The sequence below is a fragment of the Anas acuta genome, chromosome Z, assembly GCF_963932015.1.
Source record: "Anas acuta chromosome Z, bAnaAcu1.1, whole genome shotgun sequence".
Taxonomy (NCBI): Eukaryota; Metazoa; Chordata; class Aves; order Anseriformes; family Anatidae; genus Anas; species Anas acuta.
The window spans coordinates 55,703,865-55,723,137 of NC_089017.1; the positions used below are offsets into that span (position 1 = coordinate 55,703,865).

The window sequence follows — 19,273 nt, forward strand, 5'->3', positions numbered from 1 at the left end:
ATAAGAGCTTCTTTATTGTTATTATTTATATAAATTTATTTTTATTAGGTCTTTGAGGAATTAAGAGATTCAAAATTAAGATTGCTTGTTCCCCAGTTCTGGAAGAAAGCTAGGGGACAATAAGAGACAGACTTGCTTATAGGGGGAAAACAAAACAAAACAGGCTGGGAAACATTAACATACTTGAGTCAACACAACACTGAACAGGATACGGTGGTTTGTCTGAGCAAGGATACAGTGTTTAAAAACAGGCTAGCGGATTGTGGTTGAAAATTAGAGGACAATACTTCTGTCACTTCTGCTGCACAGGCTTGCATATGGTCCATTTTACCTCCTGCCTGTGCTTGCATGACAGTAAGAGTGGGTGTAATAGCATGGAGAGGATGTGAGTAGGACTGATCTGGCATACTATGCATGCGAGGCACACACAACTGCTGCTGCTTTATGCCACCACGACACCGATAGCGACTGCCCGTATATAGGCACTTCTGGCTAAGGTTTTTGCAGGCAGGAATACAATATATTTGCATGCATCTCGTAAGCTGCAGATTCCCAAACCTGTTAAGAATGCCATTGCAGCACAGCAATTTTATTTCTTTATGGCTTCTTGTAGTTCAGCGGTGGGAAGTGAAGCCCTATTTTTTGCCTTCTACCGGCTTGGACACCGCGTTTGAGCTCTTTCCCACTGATATTCGTCTTGCCCAGGGTCTTCCTCCACACCCACCTCCCCCAAACCAGAGCAGATGCAGTCAGGGCACCCCCCAGCTCCCTTATCGCCCCACGACCACCGATCCCACACCTGGAACCGGGAAAACGGAGCAGCACCCCCGGTGCCTCACGGGCTGCGCATCCTTCCCGGTCTGCCCCCCCCATCCCCGGCAGTTCCCCGACCCCGTGGCGGTGCCTCTCCCTTCCTCAAGTTCTCCCCAAATTGGGCCGGGCCGGGGGGCGCCCGTGGGCGGCTCCGTGCTCCGCGACCCCCGCCCCGGGGCGGCTCCGTGCGGCCGCCCCCTGCCGCCCCCCCCCCCAGGGCTGGGGGGAGCCGCTGCCGCCGCCTCTGCTTCCAGCCCGGCCCGGCCCGGCGGGGAGGGAGGAGGAGGAGGAAGAGGAGGAGGAAGAAGGGAAAGGGAGGGAGGGAGGGAAGCGGAGAGGGAGGGAGGCGAGGTGCCGCCGCCAGCAGCCTTGTCGCTCTTGCTTTCTGCAGCCGGTGCGGAGGAGGGGGCAGCCCCCGCCTGGCGTCCCGGCATGCTGAAAGTCACCATGCCCTCCTCCTCCTCCTCCTCGTCGTCCTCCTCCTCCTCCTCCTCGGGCTCCGCGGCCGCCGGCCGCCCCGGGGGCGCCGCGCCCGACTACTGGATCGACGGCTCCAACAAGGACACCCTGGCCCACTACTTCGAGCTGGAGTCCGAGCTGGGACGGTGAGGAGGCGGGTTGGGGATGGGGACGGGGACGGGGAAGGGGACGGGGATGGGGACAGGGGTGTCGGGGTCCCCTCCGGGCCGGCACCGCGGCGCTGCCACCTCGGGAGCTGCCAAACTTCGGCGGGCGTGAGCGGCACCGGGGGGGCGCGCTGGGTCTGGCGGCATGCGGGAGGGACGCGATGCCTCCTAGGGACCGCGATCTGCAGACTCCCTCCCCAACCCCCCCAAATAAACCGGTGGTTCCCAGGGGAAGGCGTCAGACCCTTTCGGTAAGCGCGGGTCCACGCGAAGAGCCCAGACGCAGCTCTGCATCGGGAAGGGGGTGGGGGGTGGTCGGCATCGCTGTGAGAGCCCTAAAATGCCTGCCTGTTCGCAGCCTCGCTTCATGCGAGAGCTGTTGTCCCTGCCGCCGTGCCAGCACCCTCAGACCTCGGGCTGACAAAACTCCCACCCAAGACAGGAGCCGTGATTAGGCCTCTGCAAGCAGAGCCACTCCATTGGAGCGCGGCGCAGGCGAATGAGCTGGTACACGTTCATTCATGAATTCTGCTCTACTGCCCTGATGCTTCTGCATGGCAAGTTAAAGGTCCCAAGTGTTCAGCTGCTCCTGTCCTTCTTCTTCTTTTTCTTTCTTTATCTTTTTTTTTTTTTTTTTCCAAACTGAACCCCTGCGTAAGATGCTGTTGCCAATATCTAACGTTCAGTTTTCCCTTTCTAAATGCAGTTGTTGGTTTATGCTGCATTTGTGGGTAGAAAATAACATTCAAAAAGAAAAAAAAGAGGAAACTGAAAGTTTCATTAAGGGTCTCACACTAGACCATTTTAGTTAGTAAACCAGTAGATAACAGTAATTGTTAATTTTGACAACAATCAACTATTAAAATCCTGGATGACAATAGGAAATCTGCAGGTAATAACATGGTTGCCTTGGTACAGTATTTTCGCAGGAAGGACCTGCAATGAAAGGTACTCCTACAAAGAACACCTGTGATTGGCATACTGTAACTAGCAGTGGTAGGAAAGGCTGTAGCAACACAATATAGCATTATTCTTCACTTGCTGGCTGGGTCTCAAGTATTTGCTGCTGCCTTTTTGCCACTATTGCTACTCATGCTAGCCACATTTAAATAGGCATGGGATTGTGTACCTTTTTCCATCTTGTGCTTCACTACACACCTATGCAGGAACATAAAAACGTAAAGGAGGAAATAGTCATGTTGGTTTTGTTTTCAGGCTTAACACAGAAGTGTGTGCTGCTGAGCAACAGCAGTAGGTAGCAACTCTGCCACCTGTATTGATACTGCTATCAGTGGTCTATCAAGAGTCCTTTTAGCATGCCTGCCAGAGACTGTGGGCTTAATTTTTGAAGAGTTTGTGTTGCTGATGCATCATGTATTTATTCTATAGCTTGGGAGAAGGGGTAAAAAATGTGAACTTTCCTGTCTGAGGAAGGCAGAATCAACAAAAGCTGCAGTACAGTGGGGTTTTTCTACCTTGCACGGTGAGACAGTAGATGCTGAAACCCCAATAGAGGGTTTGGATAAGAAATGACCACACCCTACCAGTGCAGAGAAGTAAGCCACTAAACCTACTGTGCTATTGGATGGAATCAGGAAATAAGATTTCAAATAAAAGTAGGAAGAAAATAGGAGATAAGAACCATCTTAAACAAATACCATGGGGTAGGTATGGGAGCAAGAAGAACGCAGAGTGGTGCACACTCTGAGGGGGAACTGCACTCAAGGATTTGGCAGCTACATCTTAGTCTGCAGGTCCCAAGGCTATCCTGGAGATCCATGCATTATGTGCTACCATCCAGAGTGATGCTGCATATCTCAGACCCCTCTAGCAGCTCAGGTGTGTCTTAGCAAATCCAAAAGAAATCCAACAATTTCTCTTGGCTTCTAAGTGTAATATAAAATTGTGTTGAAAACCTCTTGGTAATCTTGTCTTCAACCTTTTAATGTTGGAGGTGATTTTGAGTACATCTACAAAGAATACACAGTGCTTAGGTTAGTGATGGTGAAAACATATCTGGATCAGGCTGAAAAATGTGGGCATATCATCCTGTTAGATGCAGTAAGTTGAAATAATAAACTAAGTAACAGGTGGTACTATCATGAAATGTCTTTAACAAGCACAGGGACTGGAAGATGTCTTTTGTTAGACTGCAATGACATGTATTTGGACAGTGGTTGCCCAGTATGGGAGTGCCTTTTCCACAGAGTGTGCCTGGCAAATCCCTAAGCCATGGCAGCTAGTAGTTCTTTTTTTGTGTTGCCAACTAAGGAGTCATGGGAGAAAAGGAGAGAAGAGGAGGAAGCTCCTGCTAGCAGGAAAAAGGCTAAAAACTTGGCTAGGAGTAAACAGTCAGCTTTCAACAGTGGGATTCCACAGGGATCAGTTCAGTGGGCCATGCTGCTCAGAATACTCATACATAAGGGGCTGGAGAGTGATATTTGCTTATAGAGGGTTTTTAAAGGCAATATGAGTTATTGGAGAAAGACATTAGTGGACTGATAGGACATTTAAATGGCAGATGAAATTCAGTTTAGATGAATAAATGCACATAGGGCTAGGGGAGAAAACATTAAGCTGCACATAGAAAGATGAAATCTGATTGAATTGTTACAGTTGCAGTTTACAGCTTTATGAAAGTACTGGCTCTGTGCACCCTAGTGATTAAAAATCCTCCAGATAAAATGTTGGTGTCTATTTTCTTTTCCTTGTAAACCCTATAGTGAGGCTAAGACAGATGCAGGGGATGTATATGCCATGGAACACCTGGTTGGAGGTTTTCTTTGGTGCATCAAGCAAAGCCAGCAGGTCAAAGATGAACAACAGGAGTTAAGACCATTTCAGTACAGGGCGTATTTAAGTGGTGGATCTCATGGCCACTGGATACTGTGGATGCTGAAAACTTACCTTGGTTCAATAAGCAGCCAGGCAAGTTTACACTAGGGAAATCCTTTCACTGCCAATAAAAAAATATACTGATTATTGAACTGTACGCTGTTCAGTGTTGTGGCAATATCCTTTGACAGTATTGATATAAGTTTGCTCTATTCATATTCTTCTGTGTTTGGCCCCTGTTAGAGACAGTATTCTGGCTGAGACAGAATTTTACTTTGACCCAGGATGGCTTACTCAATGTTTGCCTGTTCATCTTCCCTTTAGTACATTTCCAAAATGCTGTAAAAATGATATTTTTGTCTTTGCTTTAGGAAGATTATTTGTTACTTCCCTGAAAGTAACAACATTGATGAGTTGTGGATTTTTGAGTTTTGTTCAGAGTCTATTTCAGCTAAAAGCTTATTTTCTACACTCTCTTGGAAAAAGATTTTAATAATTTTAGGTTCTAAGCCTGTACATTCTTTAAAGACTAAAATCTTTTGTTAGTCTTGTATAGCCCAAGCTATATCATTTGGTAAAGTGTTTCCAAAATCAGGATTAGCATAACAGTATTATATGAAGGAAGAGGATATTCAGTAAGAAATATTTTGATACTCACCCATATTACAAAAATTTTGCTTTGTTGGAATTTTAGTAAATGTTCTACTTATTATGCCCTCTCTTTTGCCTTACTGTGCCAAACTTCACAAGCATTTGAGTTGAAACTAATGCTGTTATTGTAGGCATACTGCAGATCTATTAAATGATCAAGAGCAGTTGGAAGTATCTACTACCAAAATATTTGGGACTTTCTTTTAGTTTCTTAAATAAGATCAAAACTCAAAAGTCACTTTGTGTGTGTGTGTGTGTGAGTGTGTGTGAGTGTGTGAGTGTGTGTAAGAAGGAGTCAGGATCTTCCAAGGTTACATTTTACTTAGTTGTGTGATCCTTGCTGAGGACCTGAAACTGAAAGATGCTTGGTACTTGCAACTTTGAATTGACAGTGTGAGCTGAATGTCCTTGAGGAATTCTGAGCACAGAGAGTTTAAATCCAAAGAGTGGTTTACACTCAAGATTTCAGTGTGCAGGATGACATTTCTTAGTCTGTCAATCCTGTTTATGAATGCTGATATAGTAGCATTTACTTTTGCAATGGCAGCAGTAGATGAAATCAGGCAACTCCTTTGTATAAGCTTCATTTTATAGAAATGGGTTGCTTTTGCACTTAATGCTTTGAAGTTCAAACAGATTTTGCTTTGAAAGTGTTCCAGTTAGTTTCTCTTCCATTCATCCATTTTAAAAAAAATATAGAAAGTGGGACTTATTTTCTGTCTCAACAGTCGTTTGTTATACAGACTGTTTGCCATGTTCACTTTGAAAAACACTTGCTCATTTTTCATTGGGATGCATTTAAAGTAGGTCACTCCCTTCTTCAGCTGCACTTCTTACTTGTTTGTGACTTTCAGTACTGGGCTTGAGGATTTTGTAGGGAGACACGTGTGCTGCTGATAGTACCCGGTGCTAGCTGTCTAAAAATTTTGGGGGGGGAGGGAAGGAGGAGGAGGTGGGCTGCTTTGATAAACCAAATTGAGAATTCCACATGGAGAATCATCTTTGAGCAGGAACTGCATGGGTAGACTTGCCTCTGCCCAGGTCATGTAGTGCCACTAATTGCAACTTGCTTTTTACCCTAACAGCTCACATTTGCGGATTAGCAATAGGTGTTTTCATGCAAGCAATTCCTGCTGATCAGCTAGTAGGGAAGGCTGTTGAAGATGAGGGTCTGAGGTCTTGCTTAGCATTGTTGTGGTGTATCGGGACCTTGTCTGAGGTAAGAAGATAGGAGTAAGACAGGACATGGGGTCCTTGTGGGTGCTGGCAAAGGCATATGGAAATAGGCAGACATGGCGAATTGTCTTCATGCATTGCACCAGGTCTAGCTGAAGATTTGCACATCCTTTCCACTTGAAGGGATATGTCCCATCTTTGTCCTTGAAAAATATCTTAAACATGTGACAACAGGCTCTTCCATGGTGAACATGGGCTTTGCCTCTTCTATTAAAGCTATGCTCTTAGGGAGAAGACAGTCCAACTTTAATCTGGCCAAAAAGAGGATATCAGAAATTTTTGTGAAGTGAAATGATGCTCTAAGGGAAGAGAGCAAGGGGTAGGTTGGGGGGGGGAGGTGTTGTCAGTCATTATTAAAATGTATGTTGACCTACAGAGAGTCATAAACAAAAAATTATATCCAACAGTGAATTCTTTCTATGGAAGCTCTATAGCTTCTCAGCCCAGTGTTCTGGGTGAAATGCATGGAGTTGGTACCAGAACTTGTCATGGTAATAACACACATTTTGACAACTAAATCACTTTATTCGGTGAAGGGAGAATATTTTCTTCTTTGCATCTTGTTCAATTCAGTAGTTTGATTCAGAACTAAAAAAATAGGTGTTGAAGAAATAACTAAAGAAAATTTCCTCTATGATTCTTTAATTAAAAACAAATTGAGAAATAGACATACCATTTCACCTAATGGTCTCTAATAATGGAGAAAAATGGGCAGGTATTTTGGAGAAAAAAAAAAAAAAGGTAGGCATGTGAACCTTGCCATGGAAGATTGTTTTTAACTCTTGCTGTCCAAACACCTGTCTTAGATGCTTAGATACTTGTCTAAAAAATAACTCTGTCAAAACATCAGACTGTTGTTTAAATTCCTTTACAGTTGGGATTTGTGACAAAACTCTTATTCTCCTGCATCTAGGAGAATTTATTTGAACTGCTAACTCAGCACTTGCTTCACTGGGGCTTAGAAAATAGGTTATAAAATACACATTTTACAATGGATTATGTGTATATCTGATTCCTTTTGATACTTTGATTGAGGCATTACTGCATTACTTCCATCTTGGAATGACAGAAAATAGGTTTGCTACTGTGGATAAAACGTTTATGTCAATGCTTGTGGCTAGTCACATCAGAGAAGCTAAATCTGCCATAGCCTAATGCCTTCTAGGAACAGGTTAATGGTTAATTGGTTGTGTGCAAGGAACTGCCCTGTTACCTCTGAAAATAAACAGATACTCAGATAACTTAGATAACTTTTTTTTCTTTTTTTTTTTAGTACAAGCAGTAATATTTTGTCTAAGTCCTATCTGCATTATTTCAAAAATAGTATATTTTAAATAAGCTTTTCTTCTTCTAAATATGAACCAAAATAGACTACTGAGAGCATGTATTTCATGCTTTCATTTACAGAAGCATTGCAATTTTATTTTTAATGTTATATTGCACCATTTTTTAAAGGGTAATTTGTGGATCCATCTATACTGAAGTTTTAATTTGGATCATGAGTGAAGTTTTTGAAACAAAAGTCTCAGTTATCCCTTCACACCATGCGTTGCTCATCATCACGGGGAATTCTTGGTGTGCACAGAACAGACTGAAGAGAAGACACAGTTCAGGCGTACTTAATCCACTCTAACCTCTTGTGAACACTCAGTTCACAGGACCAGGTTATAGCTAGTCTGAAGTAAAAACTGCAGGAAGTTGGTATGTTGGTATTAGCATGTTGACAAGATCTGTTGCTCTCCTGCTGCACCATACTATGAACTAGTGCATATCTAGATTATATGCCCTAGTGATACTGTATTTGAACCTAAATAGTTAATCTGCAAGATGAGGATAGAATGCTTATAGTATCACACACTCAACATAATGCTCAGGTCAGTGTCCGTCTACTCAATTTTTAATTAACTTATTAGCTACAGGGAACATATATTATGTTAATGAAAATTTAGTGCATAGAGTGGGCAGTGAAAGAATAGTTAGACCTTGCAGAGTATTGCATTACCTTTGTACTCTTATTAATTAGTCTGTGTACTGAGTGCATTGTTCTGCCAATAAATTGAGCCATTAACATTTTTGCTATAAAATGAGGGCTGGAGCTTTGAATAGCTGAAATGAGTAGATGATCATTCTGTGTAATTTTCACAGCTTTCTTGAACTTAACAAAAAGCTCTTAACAGTTCTATGATAACACTTTTTGAACTATTTTTTCTTCATTTTCAGCTTACTTATTCCTTCAGCCCCTATGCATTTTTGTCATTGGTTTTACTTCTCTTCTTTTTAATTAAAAAATGTATTTCTAATGAAGAAAATGAATAGCTCTTGAAGTAAGTACTCTCAAGAATACTGTAGAAATTTTTTGCGGATACAGCTTTTAGGAGTTGAAAGTAATGACATCATTTGTGTTAATACAAGAATATGTCATATTTGAAAAACATTACAGTAGGCTGCAAGGGGCCAGATATAACAAAGTTGTTCTTTTAGCTTGGTACAGAAACAGTATATGTGAAATTGAATAAGTATTTGCAAGTTCAGTTGAAAACATTTTTCTAAGTGCGACTGTATGAAATGCTTAAATGATTCTAGATGGAAGACAGGTAAACTTACTGAAGTCCTGTCATAGAAGAGTTAAATAACTATCTTCTAATTCCACTGTCCATTTTTAGGTGTGTGTCTGAGTATACATGGTATTGTGCAAGGAATTGTAATGATTGTAAAGTAAAAAAAAAAAACAAAAACAAAAACAAAACAGAATTCTATGGGTAACAGATGTTTAAATGCTTGCTTACACTGCAAATAGCCACATTTCAAAACCCTTGTTTTCAATTATGTGTGGTAGTCTGCGGAAGAATACTCGCTCTTTGCTGTTACACATTCATCCAAATGCTTGCTAGGAGGGGCTAGCTATCCACTCCGGAGACTGTAAGACACTCAGATTGAAGAAATTTTAACTCACTGAATATTATCTGAAAAGGTCAATTGGGAACTAAAGAAGTGGTCATCCCCAGCACTTGTCGTGTGTATAGTACAAGTAGTTGAGCTGTCTTTTCACAATAAAGACAAATGTATTTTGTGTGGTATTCTACCCAGAAAACTGGCATGACTTTGGGAAAGCAACCTTCTAATAAGAAATGTTCTGTTAAAAAAAAGTGCAAAGATTGGGATATTTCTTTCATCTATGTAGGTTCAACAATCATGAATCTTAGGAGTTACTATTGCATAAAAAGAAAAAAAAAAAAAGAAAAAAAAGTAATCCATTGCACTTTCACAGTGAAACAGAATTTAGGCCTATACACTTACATATTTACTATTGATTTCTCCATTTAGGAGTTCTTACCAGTTCTGCTTTCTCTCTTTACAATAAGCAAACCTTTATTATTTGAACAGAGTCATTAATTTCACAAAGGATAATCTTTTTACAGTGTAGTGATACTTATTTGAGAAACAGTAGGTAAACATGCCATGGGTTTTAATAATGATGTTGCTTTTAGTTCTTGGTTTGTCTAATATCTTTTTTAGTGTTTACAGCTTTTCTGTCTCCCTCATTTTAAATAATGTATAAGAATGACAGCTTTTACAAACACTCATTGGTACCTTGGAAATACTCTTCCACATGTTAGTGATCCTTCATTTGGCTTTGCATTGCCAGTGTCTTCAGTGAATCAGTAATCACCAGAAAATGCATTTTAACTTACTTGTTCCTGTTCTTAAAAACTAAAATTATCTTCTAAGTTACTTTGCTGTGTTGGTTTTTGGAATCCGAGAGAGCAGCTTTGTGATATGTAAAATGGCATATCAGGTAGGATTGTTTGTATTGTGGAAGCACATTTTCTTGTTGTTGTTTTTGCCTTTGCCTTACTTTTCTATCTCAGTGTTGCAAAAGGTCTTTTCAGAGGCAGAAGCGCACAGGATGCATTTTTCCAGTTTACCCATGTTAGTTTTTAAACATCTGGAAACTTCTGAACAAGTCAAGAGAAATGTACTTCTTTCTTTCTCCTCTCCAAGGCCTGTGATTGTAGCCTGTGACACTTTCCCAGCTCTTTCTAACCTGGGAAATAAGACCTGTTCTGAGAGCTAGCTTTATTTTTTGCTGTGACCAGGGTTAGTAGGGAAGGTGCAGGTCAGAGTGATCTCCTGGCTGGCTGTATGCTTTGCAACAGACCAGATGTACTGGATCTGCTGAGGATTATGTGTCTTTAGGGCAGAATGACATTTCCCCTGAGGCTACTGGGCGGCAAGGGAGGGTTGTGGCTGGGTACATGGAAGCCTGTGTATCTCCTGGGTTAGCTCTGTTTTTTAAGATCTATTAGCATGGTGCAATAGGAAAGATCATTGAGGATGAGATTTTCTAGAACATTTTCCAATGTGGGATGTTTGATAAGCATATGCATTGTGTGTCCTCAATTTCTTAGACTACATAGTGTTTAAAACAGAAAGATAGAGTAGTGGTGATACAACACTATAACAATACCCATTGCTAATGTATGTTTTTGTTATAGAATGTAAACAAAAATGATATAGTTGCTGCCGTAGGTTAAAACACACCGAGCATCAAGAACCATCAATATTTGCATCCGTTGTTCTGAGAACGGATTTCCAAGGCAGCATTGTGTTATATATGGAGTGGTAATTCGTGTTGAGAAAATGGTTGATATTAATAAAGAAGGGGGAGATTTGGGAATGTGGCCATGGGGGTTGGAAAGCCCCATGGTTGAGATAACATTAGACTCTTATCGACCAGGCCAACAGGAATATAAAAGAGTTTAGAGGGAACAAAGGGTGATTCAGGAGACTCCATGCAGTCTCGGATTTCTTGTTCTCCAGCTGGTTCTCTTGTTCTCCAGCCATTAAGGCATGGATGTTTCTGGGTGTTTGCTGTTGCTGTTACATTCAAAGTTGTCTGACCAGTGAAAAGTTTGGAAAAGAACTTGGAGAGAAGGGTATAAGAGGGGGAGCCTGCCCTCAAGATTAAAAAGGCAGCACCATGAAGTTACGTCATCAATAAAGAATCAGGAAAAAGAAGTGAAGAGGAACAGGCTGGCAGAATGGAGACCAGGATGGGAGCAGGCACATTGATTACCTCACAAAGACAGGTTCGGCCAAACTCAGCAAACTGCTCAGAGGAGCTCGTACAGAAAGTCGCTGGAAATGGGAGCACTGGAGCTGGAGAGAAGCTCGAGCTGAGAGAAGCTGAGAGAAGACTGTCCTGGTAACCTTACAGCTTATTCTCCTTATTAACAATTGGACAGTTTATGAGCCTGAAATATGGGACCAAACTGAGGTCAAGGTGTGGGACTCTGCAACTAAAAACGACAAGGTTGCAGTGGGATTGCTCGGCACCTGGCGAGCAACTGCTGAGGTCTTAAAGAGCCATGTGGAGCCACAATCACAAACGTGTGGCTTGCCAGACAGTGAGGGAGCTGCGGGCTCCTTTACTGATCCAACTGCTACACCATCGCCATGGGCCTCTCTGCTGCTACAGCCATCGAAGGCTTTTGCTGTTATACCCCCTGGTGAACTGAACGTGCCTTTTGACCCAGGCCTATTGGCCTTGAAAAGGAGATGGATGTGCTTTTCTTCCATGTGGGAAGAATGGGATACATAAGGCCTGAAAACCAAGTTGATTGTTCAAAAGCAATGGAAAATGGAGACTTGTTTGTAATCAACAAAAGGAATTCAAAACGGAGGCTGTTAAGTTATGGAACTTAAGGATTGTTTGTTACCTATCCTGATTGTATGTATGTATAGGCATACTCGGGTTATTGTGTAAAACAATGTTCTGTATACCTGTATTTAGAACGTTTGATGTTTGTGTGTGCGTGTTGGTGGAGTGTAGACTCCCCGCACACCCAGCGCTGTTTACTTGCCTTTTATACCTTTTAGAAATATTTGTTTTATAAATATTACAAAATTCAGATTGAATTCAGTCCTCATTTATAACAATTGCTTTCCTTGTAAAATAATTCTAAAGATAGGTGACCCTTGGAAGAGACCATTCATTCTGTAACAAGCAAAACTTAACATTCTCTTTGAATTTCATCCACAGGGAGTAACAGGAGAGTAATTATTTGACATGAACCACCAAATTACATGGTTAGAATTGAATGTTAATTCTAACTGAAGTGAAGTAATTGTCTGAACAACTTAGTGCTGCAGCTTAAGTTCTCCTCTTTTCACATATACAGTTATCCCTGCTAGAATTCAAGAACCATAACATGTAAATCAAAAGATAAAGAAAATAACAACCCATCTGAGGGGAAAAAAAAAAAAAAAAAAAAAAAAAAAGTATGTATTTATAAAATGTGTTGCTCTTTGACAGTTTACTATCTATTTATCATGGCTTTTCTGGGGATAAAGCACTGGCAAAACAAGCCCGACATTCCAAATGCATAGCCTCAAAAATAGCAACATAAAAATTTAAACCCTTGAACAAATGTATAGTCTCTGCTCAGACGCATAGCTCACTGTGAGCATCCATATGTCGTGAATAAGGTGCCAGAATTGCAACTTTACCTCAGAGCTGATGTCATCTCCTCAGTCCTTTTCTCCAAATTCGCCCCACTAGAAGCAAGTGATGCATCTCTCCTCTGGCTTTTCTCCAGGCTTCTTGGAAAAAGCAGTTGCTCAGGTTTAAGGAAGAACAGAATTCTAGAACAATTTTCTTTTCCTCTGAATATTTTTTCCTTCTTGAAAGTATTCATAGTTTCTTCTGAGCTGAGGATATCATAAACATATCAATACCATTACTTATATTCTATCTTTAATCTTTAAAACGTATCCATATCCAACATATCTACCAGGTTCATTGCCTTTATGAAATCACACTACATCTTAAAATATTATTTTTGTGTGTGTGTGTGTTTTTGATTATGAGGATGACCCTGATTGTTCCACAAACTTTTGGAGAACTGAATATTGCATAAACAAAAAAGGTTCTATGTTTGGTTTGAATTTGTTTTCTAATGCGGTAGCAGAGCATTCTGTGACAGAGGGAGTTTGTCAATCAGATCAGTCATGACAAATTGTGTATAGCTTGTAGGCATTTTTTCATATATAAAAAAATAAATAAAAAATCACTGACACTGGCAGATAACAAATTCATATAAAGAAGTTGAGATTAGCTCAGAAATTAAATCCAGGGTTTCCATTTTAATCTTAATAAACTATGTTCAGTGAGCAATTTTGCTGTTGTGAATGAATGAAATAAAGAAGCATGTGAGATCTTAATGACTATCCATGGAATATAGGTCTAGTATTATATTAAAGTACTTTTATATTAATATTCTTATTGATTTTTATTTAAATAATCCTGTTAACAGAGGCACACTGCCTGTACCAAAGACTGTTGTGGTACATGATTTTATTTGGTTCTTAGTGTTAAAAAATAATACTGTGCTAAAAAGAGTGGATTTACATACCCTTTCTGTAGAAGGCTGATCATAATTTGTACAACTTTCAGATGATAATGAGACCTCCTAGCTGCTAATGCTCTTTGGAGACTAAGTTTGTATTTTATTTAAACTAGAGAAAGTATGTCTTTCAGACTTGTTAAATATACAAGATGTTTGCTGTTTGATTTATTAGCTGTCCTGCACCAGTCCAACATTCTGGACCAACGAGAGTATTTGAAGAACATGCTTTTTTTTGGACAAGTGTGTCATGGATGATTACAGATTTTTTCTTAATCTACATTTCTGGATTAACAAATTACTATTCTGTTCTGGTATATGAACACAGTGCCTTACAGTTTTTTACTTTCCTGGTGGGGAGTGTTTGCTTACTAGCTTTCCATGGTGTTATAAACAAAATCAAAGCATAAGGACCTGCAAGATACGTCTGCATGGATGTTTTTATCTTCTGGCTTCATTGGATGCCTCCCACGCCAGTTCTTTTTTGCTGTAAGCGCAGCAAGCAACCTACCTCACTAAATTCGCTTCAAGCCCTCATCATTTTCTGGCTTATTAATTTAGTAAAATGAAAAAGAGAAGGGCTGAAAAGTTAATTTTATAATGCAAAATAGCACTTCATTGAATCACAGAACATCCTAAATTGGAAGGGACCCACAAGGATCATCAAGTTGAACTCCTGGCTCCACACAGGAGCACCCAAAAACCAGACCTTGTGTCTGAGAGCTTTGTCCAAACACTTCTTGAACTCCAGCAGGCTCAGTGCTGTGACCACTGCCCTGGAGAGCCTGTCCCAGTGCCCGACCACCTCTGGGTGCAGAACCTTTCCCTAACCCCCAGCCCGACCCTCTTCTGTCCCAGCTCCATGCCATTCCCTCGGGTCCTGTCGCTGTCCCCAGAGAGCAGAGCTCAGCACCTGCCCCTCCACTTCCCTCATGAGGAAGCTGCAGGCCACCAGGAAGCCTCTCCTCAGCCTGTTCTACTCTGGGCTGAGCAAACTAAGGCACCTCAGCTGCTCCTCATACGTGCTGCCCTCCAGACCCTCACAATCTTTGTAACCCTCCTTTGGACACTCTAACAGTATTATGTCCTTACATTACAGTACCCAAACCTGTACACGAGGCAAAACACTTACATGGTGTAGATAGTGATTACCATTTAGAATATGACTAGTTGTTGTTGTTGTTTTGTTTGTTTGTTTTGTTTTTTGAAGAAAGGAAGATGAAGTATGACAATTTTTTATTTTTTTATTTTTTTCTTTTCTTTCAGGCTTTGCAGCCAGATGTAAACTGCAAGTGTTTATAGAGTGCACCATTCACTGTATGGTTGTCTGTTATACTGGCAGGGGATTAATTTAAGTTGAAAGATGAAGCCAAGGCTAGTCTGAATAAAGCATTCTTGTAACACCAAGTAACTGCTTGTACTGGAGCAGTACTTTTGACACTAAAAAGGCAATACTACATTAATTTTGTTTGCTGCAGGAGGCAGAAAAGTGGAGTCTGATTCTCCCTTCACAGCAATTTAATTCAAGAATATCTTAACTACAAACAAGAACAGAATTTGGACTGGTAGTTAATCTGTGTCTGAGTAAAATCATTAATCGATTGCCAAATTATGTCAATGGGTATCAGAAAACATGCAAGTTAATTATTTTTTTTAATTTAAATTCAAATCGCATCTCTATGCATAATTCATATACTAGGTGTTCAAAAGAAGGTGGAACAGAATTAAAACTGAGTGAAAAAGCATTTGATTATTACTATAAGACCTTGCTCAAAGAGTTTATTTGATTGGCAGTAGCATAGAGAGAAGACTCGTCTGTTTCCAGAGAATCATTCATTTAAAATGAGAAAACAATCCAGGTCACCTCCTTCCCTGCCTTCACCTTTTAAGCAGCACAATACCTTTTTGAGTATGTAAAGATTTGGCTTGTTTAGTTAAAAGACAGTAGCCCGAGTTACTGTAAGGTCATTTCAGCTGGCTTGATCTATACTTGTTTATTGTTCTTGCAACAGTAATAATTAAAAAGGAAAGGAACTAAAATTTTTGTAACCTTCTCACATTCTTTTTTCTACATGACTTTAGATAAGATGAAACATCTTTTGTGATGGAAGTAATCTGATTAGAATTTCTCTTGCAGATAACCATCTAAATTAAAGCTGGTGATATTTATTCTTTAAATAGATTGTCCAACCTACTGCTAGTTTTTCTCCTGTCAGTCCATATTTTGTGAACTGGTTATGTTTGTTAATTCTGAATGAATACAATAAATATTTACCAGATAACCTGTTAAAATAGTTTGACATAGTGCTTCACATAAATCACATGTTTTAGCTCTACTGAATACCTAATAAGATCATTTAATTGTGTTTTTCCCACAGCCCACATGAACATACTAAACAAAATAATGATGTGTAGAAGAGGTGTTATTCATCCATGATGGCATGTAGCCATTGGAATACCGCATTTCGTGCTGTAAAGTCATGTTTATTAAAGCTTGTTTTATATAAATCATAGAATCACTTGGATTGAAAAGGACCTCAAAGGTGATCAAGTTCAAATGTTAAATATTCACATTCTTACAATAGTGAATAGCCAGAGATGAGAAACTCCACAATTTCCATCCCATGATTAATTTAAGTATATTGGTCCTTGTTTTTTTTTTTTTTTTTTTTTTTTTTTTTTTTTTGATTTAGGGTAAGTAACTGAAATGTTTACATGATATGGATAATGGACCATTTCAGAGCATGGAATTTTTCAACAATTTTGCATTAAGTTTACGGACACTTTCCCATTTTACATTTTATGAAAATTAAAGATATTTGTCAATCAAACTAACCAGATTTAAGATCAAATTACATTTATCTATTGTACCAGGGTGCCTTATGAGAATTTTTATGGAAGTGCCTCTTTTTCCTGTTTTTACCTTGTCCTCGGTTCCTGTTTGAACTGTCTTTTACATGTTACTCCAAAAGTGGATCATCTTTCATTTGATATATTCTCCTACAGTTATAGAGGGAGTTTGCAGAAATAGCATTTTTCTACTGAATCCAGTTATAAAACTCACAGACTTTTCTAATAAGAACAATACACATTACTGAATGGGACAGGATCAATTTTTGCTTTTCTAGCAACTGTTTTTGTCTTGGTAGCTTATAGCTATCTAGTTGCTTGTTGCCCAGACTGTGTGTTCCATTTTCCTTTGGCTTGTAACTGACAAAAATTCTGTTTTATATCAAAGCTCCTGTTATTTGTCTGAAATGCATGCCCTTACATTTAATACAGTTAATTTTTTCCCCATTCTTTGTGTTCCTGCTCCCCGAGTAGCACATTTCTTCCCTTCTGATATTACAGCCCTCTCCTGCATTGTCAATGCCTCCTACCTTTGTCATCATCAGGCTTAAATGTCATAGTTGTAAGTTTGTGCCGAAGTCATTTATGAAAATACTAAAAAGGATGTCTAACCAACCAAAAGAATGTTGTTTAAATATGTGTGTTGGAACAAAATAGAGACACTGAAGTAACGATGAGCAGTGTGTTTCTGGCAAGTTTTTTATGAGGGTTAGATTGCACAGGCAAATTTCATAGTCAAGGAGAAAAATCCCAAACAAAAGGCTTATAATTTTTTTTCCCTATTATTTCACTTAAACTTGTAATAATCAAAATTCTTACAACATTGGCCATACCAAGGATGAATTTGTTCTTTTTTTCTTCTTTTGATGTCTCCTTGCATTTTTTAGCTAAGGATGCCTAGGGCTATTCTCAGTTTCCTTCCTTTAAGCACCTAGTACTTTCATTAGAAAGCAATCTCAACTGACTTTATGCAAAGAGGAAGAAATATCATCCAATATATTTAAAGGGTGCAATGTCAGAAGCTGAAATGTTGGCCATTCTGCAGCTATCTTCCTGCAATAAGTGCCAAACAAAGATATAATTGGTATTCTAGTCAGAAAGATGTTAAATCTTGATGTTTCAGGGGATGTGAGGGATTGGACTTCATTATTCAGATACGTTTCTGAACTACATACCATCTTCTTCCTCCCATTTTAGGAATGTGGATTTATTACAAATGAACTTCATGACTTCTGAATGTAGAAGGACTCAGCTCCAATAATTCTGTAAAAAAAAAAAAAAAAAAAAAAAAAGTATGTTTTTAAGTGGCACTTGAAAATTATGCAAGTATGTGAAATATAGATCCCAATTTGTCCTTGGTTTTCATCCAGCATAATAATTGTAGCCATGAAAACTGACTGCAACGGTGGAATGGTGGTATAAAACACTAACCTACATATATACTATGAAAAATCTGGTTTAAACTTATCTGTAAGTTTTATAATTTGAAAATATACTGTGGAGGAATTGGATTTATTTAGTCCAACAGATGGTGTTGGGGAAAGGTGATGATAGCTCCCCAGCAGAGAATCACACCTGTGAAGTAGAATATTTCACTTAAACTTAAGGACTGTTCCTCCATGGAACGGAGGAGGGAAATAACTTGACTGTGATTACAATACCAAATGTAATTCAGGAGAAAGTGTCCAGCCATCTGCAGTTTGGTAGCAGCCTTTTCAATACAAACAGGAGAGACAAGAAATGTGCTTAAAATCTGAATATGGTCATTTTGTGAAAGAGGCTGTGTGACATGGTTGTCCATGGTACCCACAGCTGTTTTGATGATTCGGGAGAGTTCTTCCAGCCTATCTTCAGAATAATTGCATTGATTTTTCAATGTCATCATCTTGTTGATAGCAAGTTCGATATTGATCTTTTGACATCACTGAGGTACCAGCCAACTTCTGGTCACATTCCTACCTCAAATTGAAATGAAAATCTCTTCAGAAGCTCATATAGTGTTCTTTTACATTGTAAATACCTGACTAGTGGAAAATCTATCCAAAGTGAGGCTATTGTTGTCAGAAATGAGTATGTAGCACACTGGCTATATGTTTTGTGTTGTTTGAAGGTTAAATTTATAAGTAACTCGAACTATAGGATGGATACATTTTCTACTCTGCCTAGTGCTGCTATTTCTAGAAGCATCTTATCCAGAAACACTAATCATTTGTTTTCAGAGCTTTTAGCCATTTCAAAATCTCAGATAAAGTCATATCTAAAAATCCTGTCTTCTACATATTGAGTAGTATGTGCATATATGTTTGCAGTATAAATCTAAAATGAAGTGGTAATCCTAGACTACTTTAGCCTTCATAATGTAAGAACAACAGTGCAGGGTCAGACCAGAGGTCTTTCTAGGTTAATACGCTGTCTGCAGCTGTAGCAAGAAGCTAATACCTATATAGGAGTGTAAGTACAGGGCCAGTGTGTAAAGTTACTTGTCCAGAGCAGTACCTCAGCCTTCAAAACTCCAAAGACTAACCTGAAGTTTCAGCTCCATTCCTCATATCTGAATAGTAATGTAGATTTGCATGAAGTGCTCAATATGTTTTGTGGTTTAACTCTGCAGGCAGCTAAGCACAACACCCCACAGCCATTCACTCACTCCTCCCAAGTGGAGTCAGAAACAAGGTAAAACTAGTAGGTTGAGATAAAGACAGTTTGATAGGACAGAAAAAAGAAGAGAAATAATAGTAACAGTGTCAAAAGAATACACAAAACAAGTGATAAACAATGGAATTGCTCACCACCCTCTGGCCAATGCCTACCCCATCCCCAAGCCATGGCCACCTTCCTTTCCCCCTCACCCAAATC

The 19,273-nt window shown here is 39.7% G+C and overlaps 1 protein-coding gene across 1 annotated transcript in view; it reads left to right on the forward strand.

Moving 5' to 3' along the window:
• Nucleotides 1-1,245: 1,245 nt before the first annotated feature.
• Nucleotides 1,246-19,273, forward strand: part of CAMK4 (calcium/calmodulin dependent protein kinase IV) — a 163,897-nt gene continuing 145,869 nt past the window's right edge. Inside the window, exon 1 of the mRNA XM_068666747.1 lies at nt 1,246-1,418. Within this exon, the coding sequence (XP_068522848.1) occupies nt 1,246-1,418 (173 nt within the window). The remainder of the gene's footprint in view (nt 1,419-19,273) is intronic.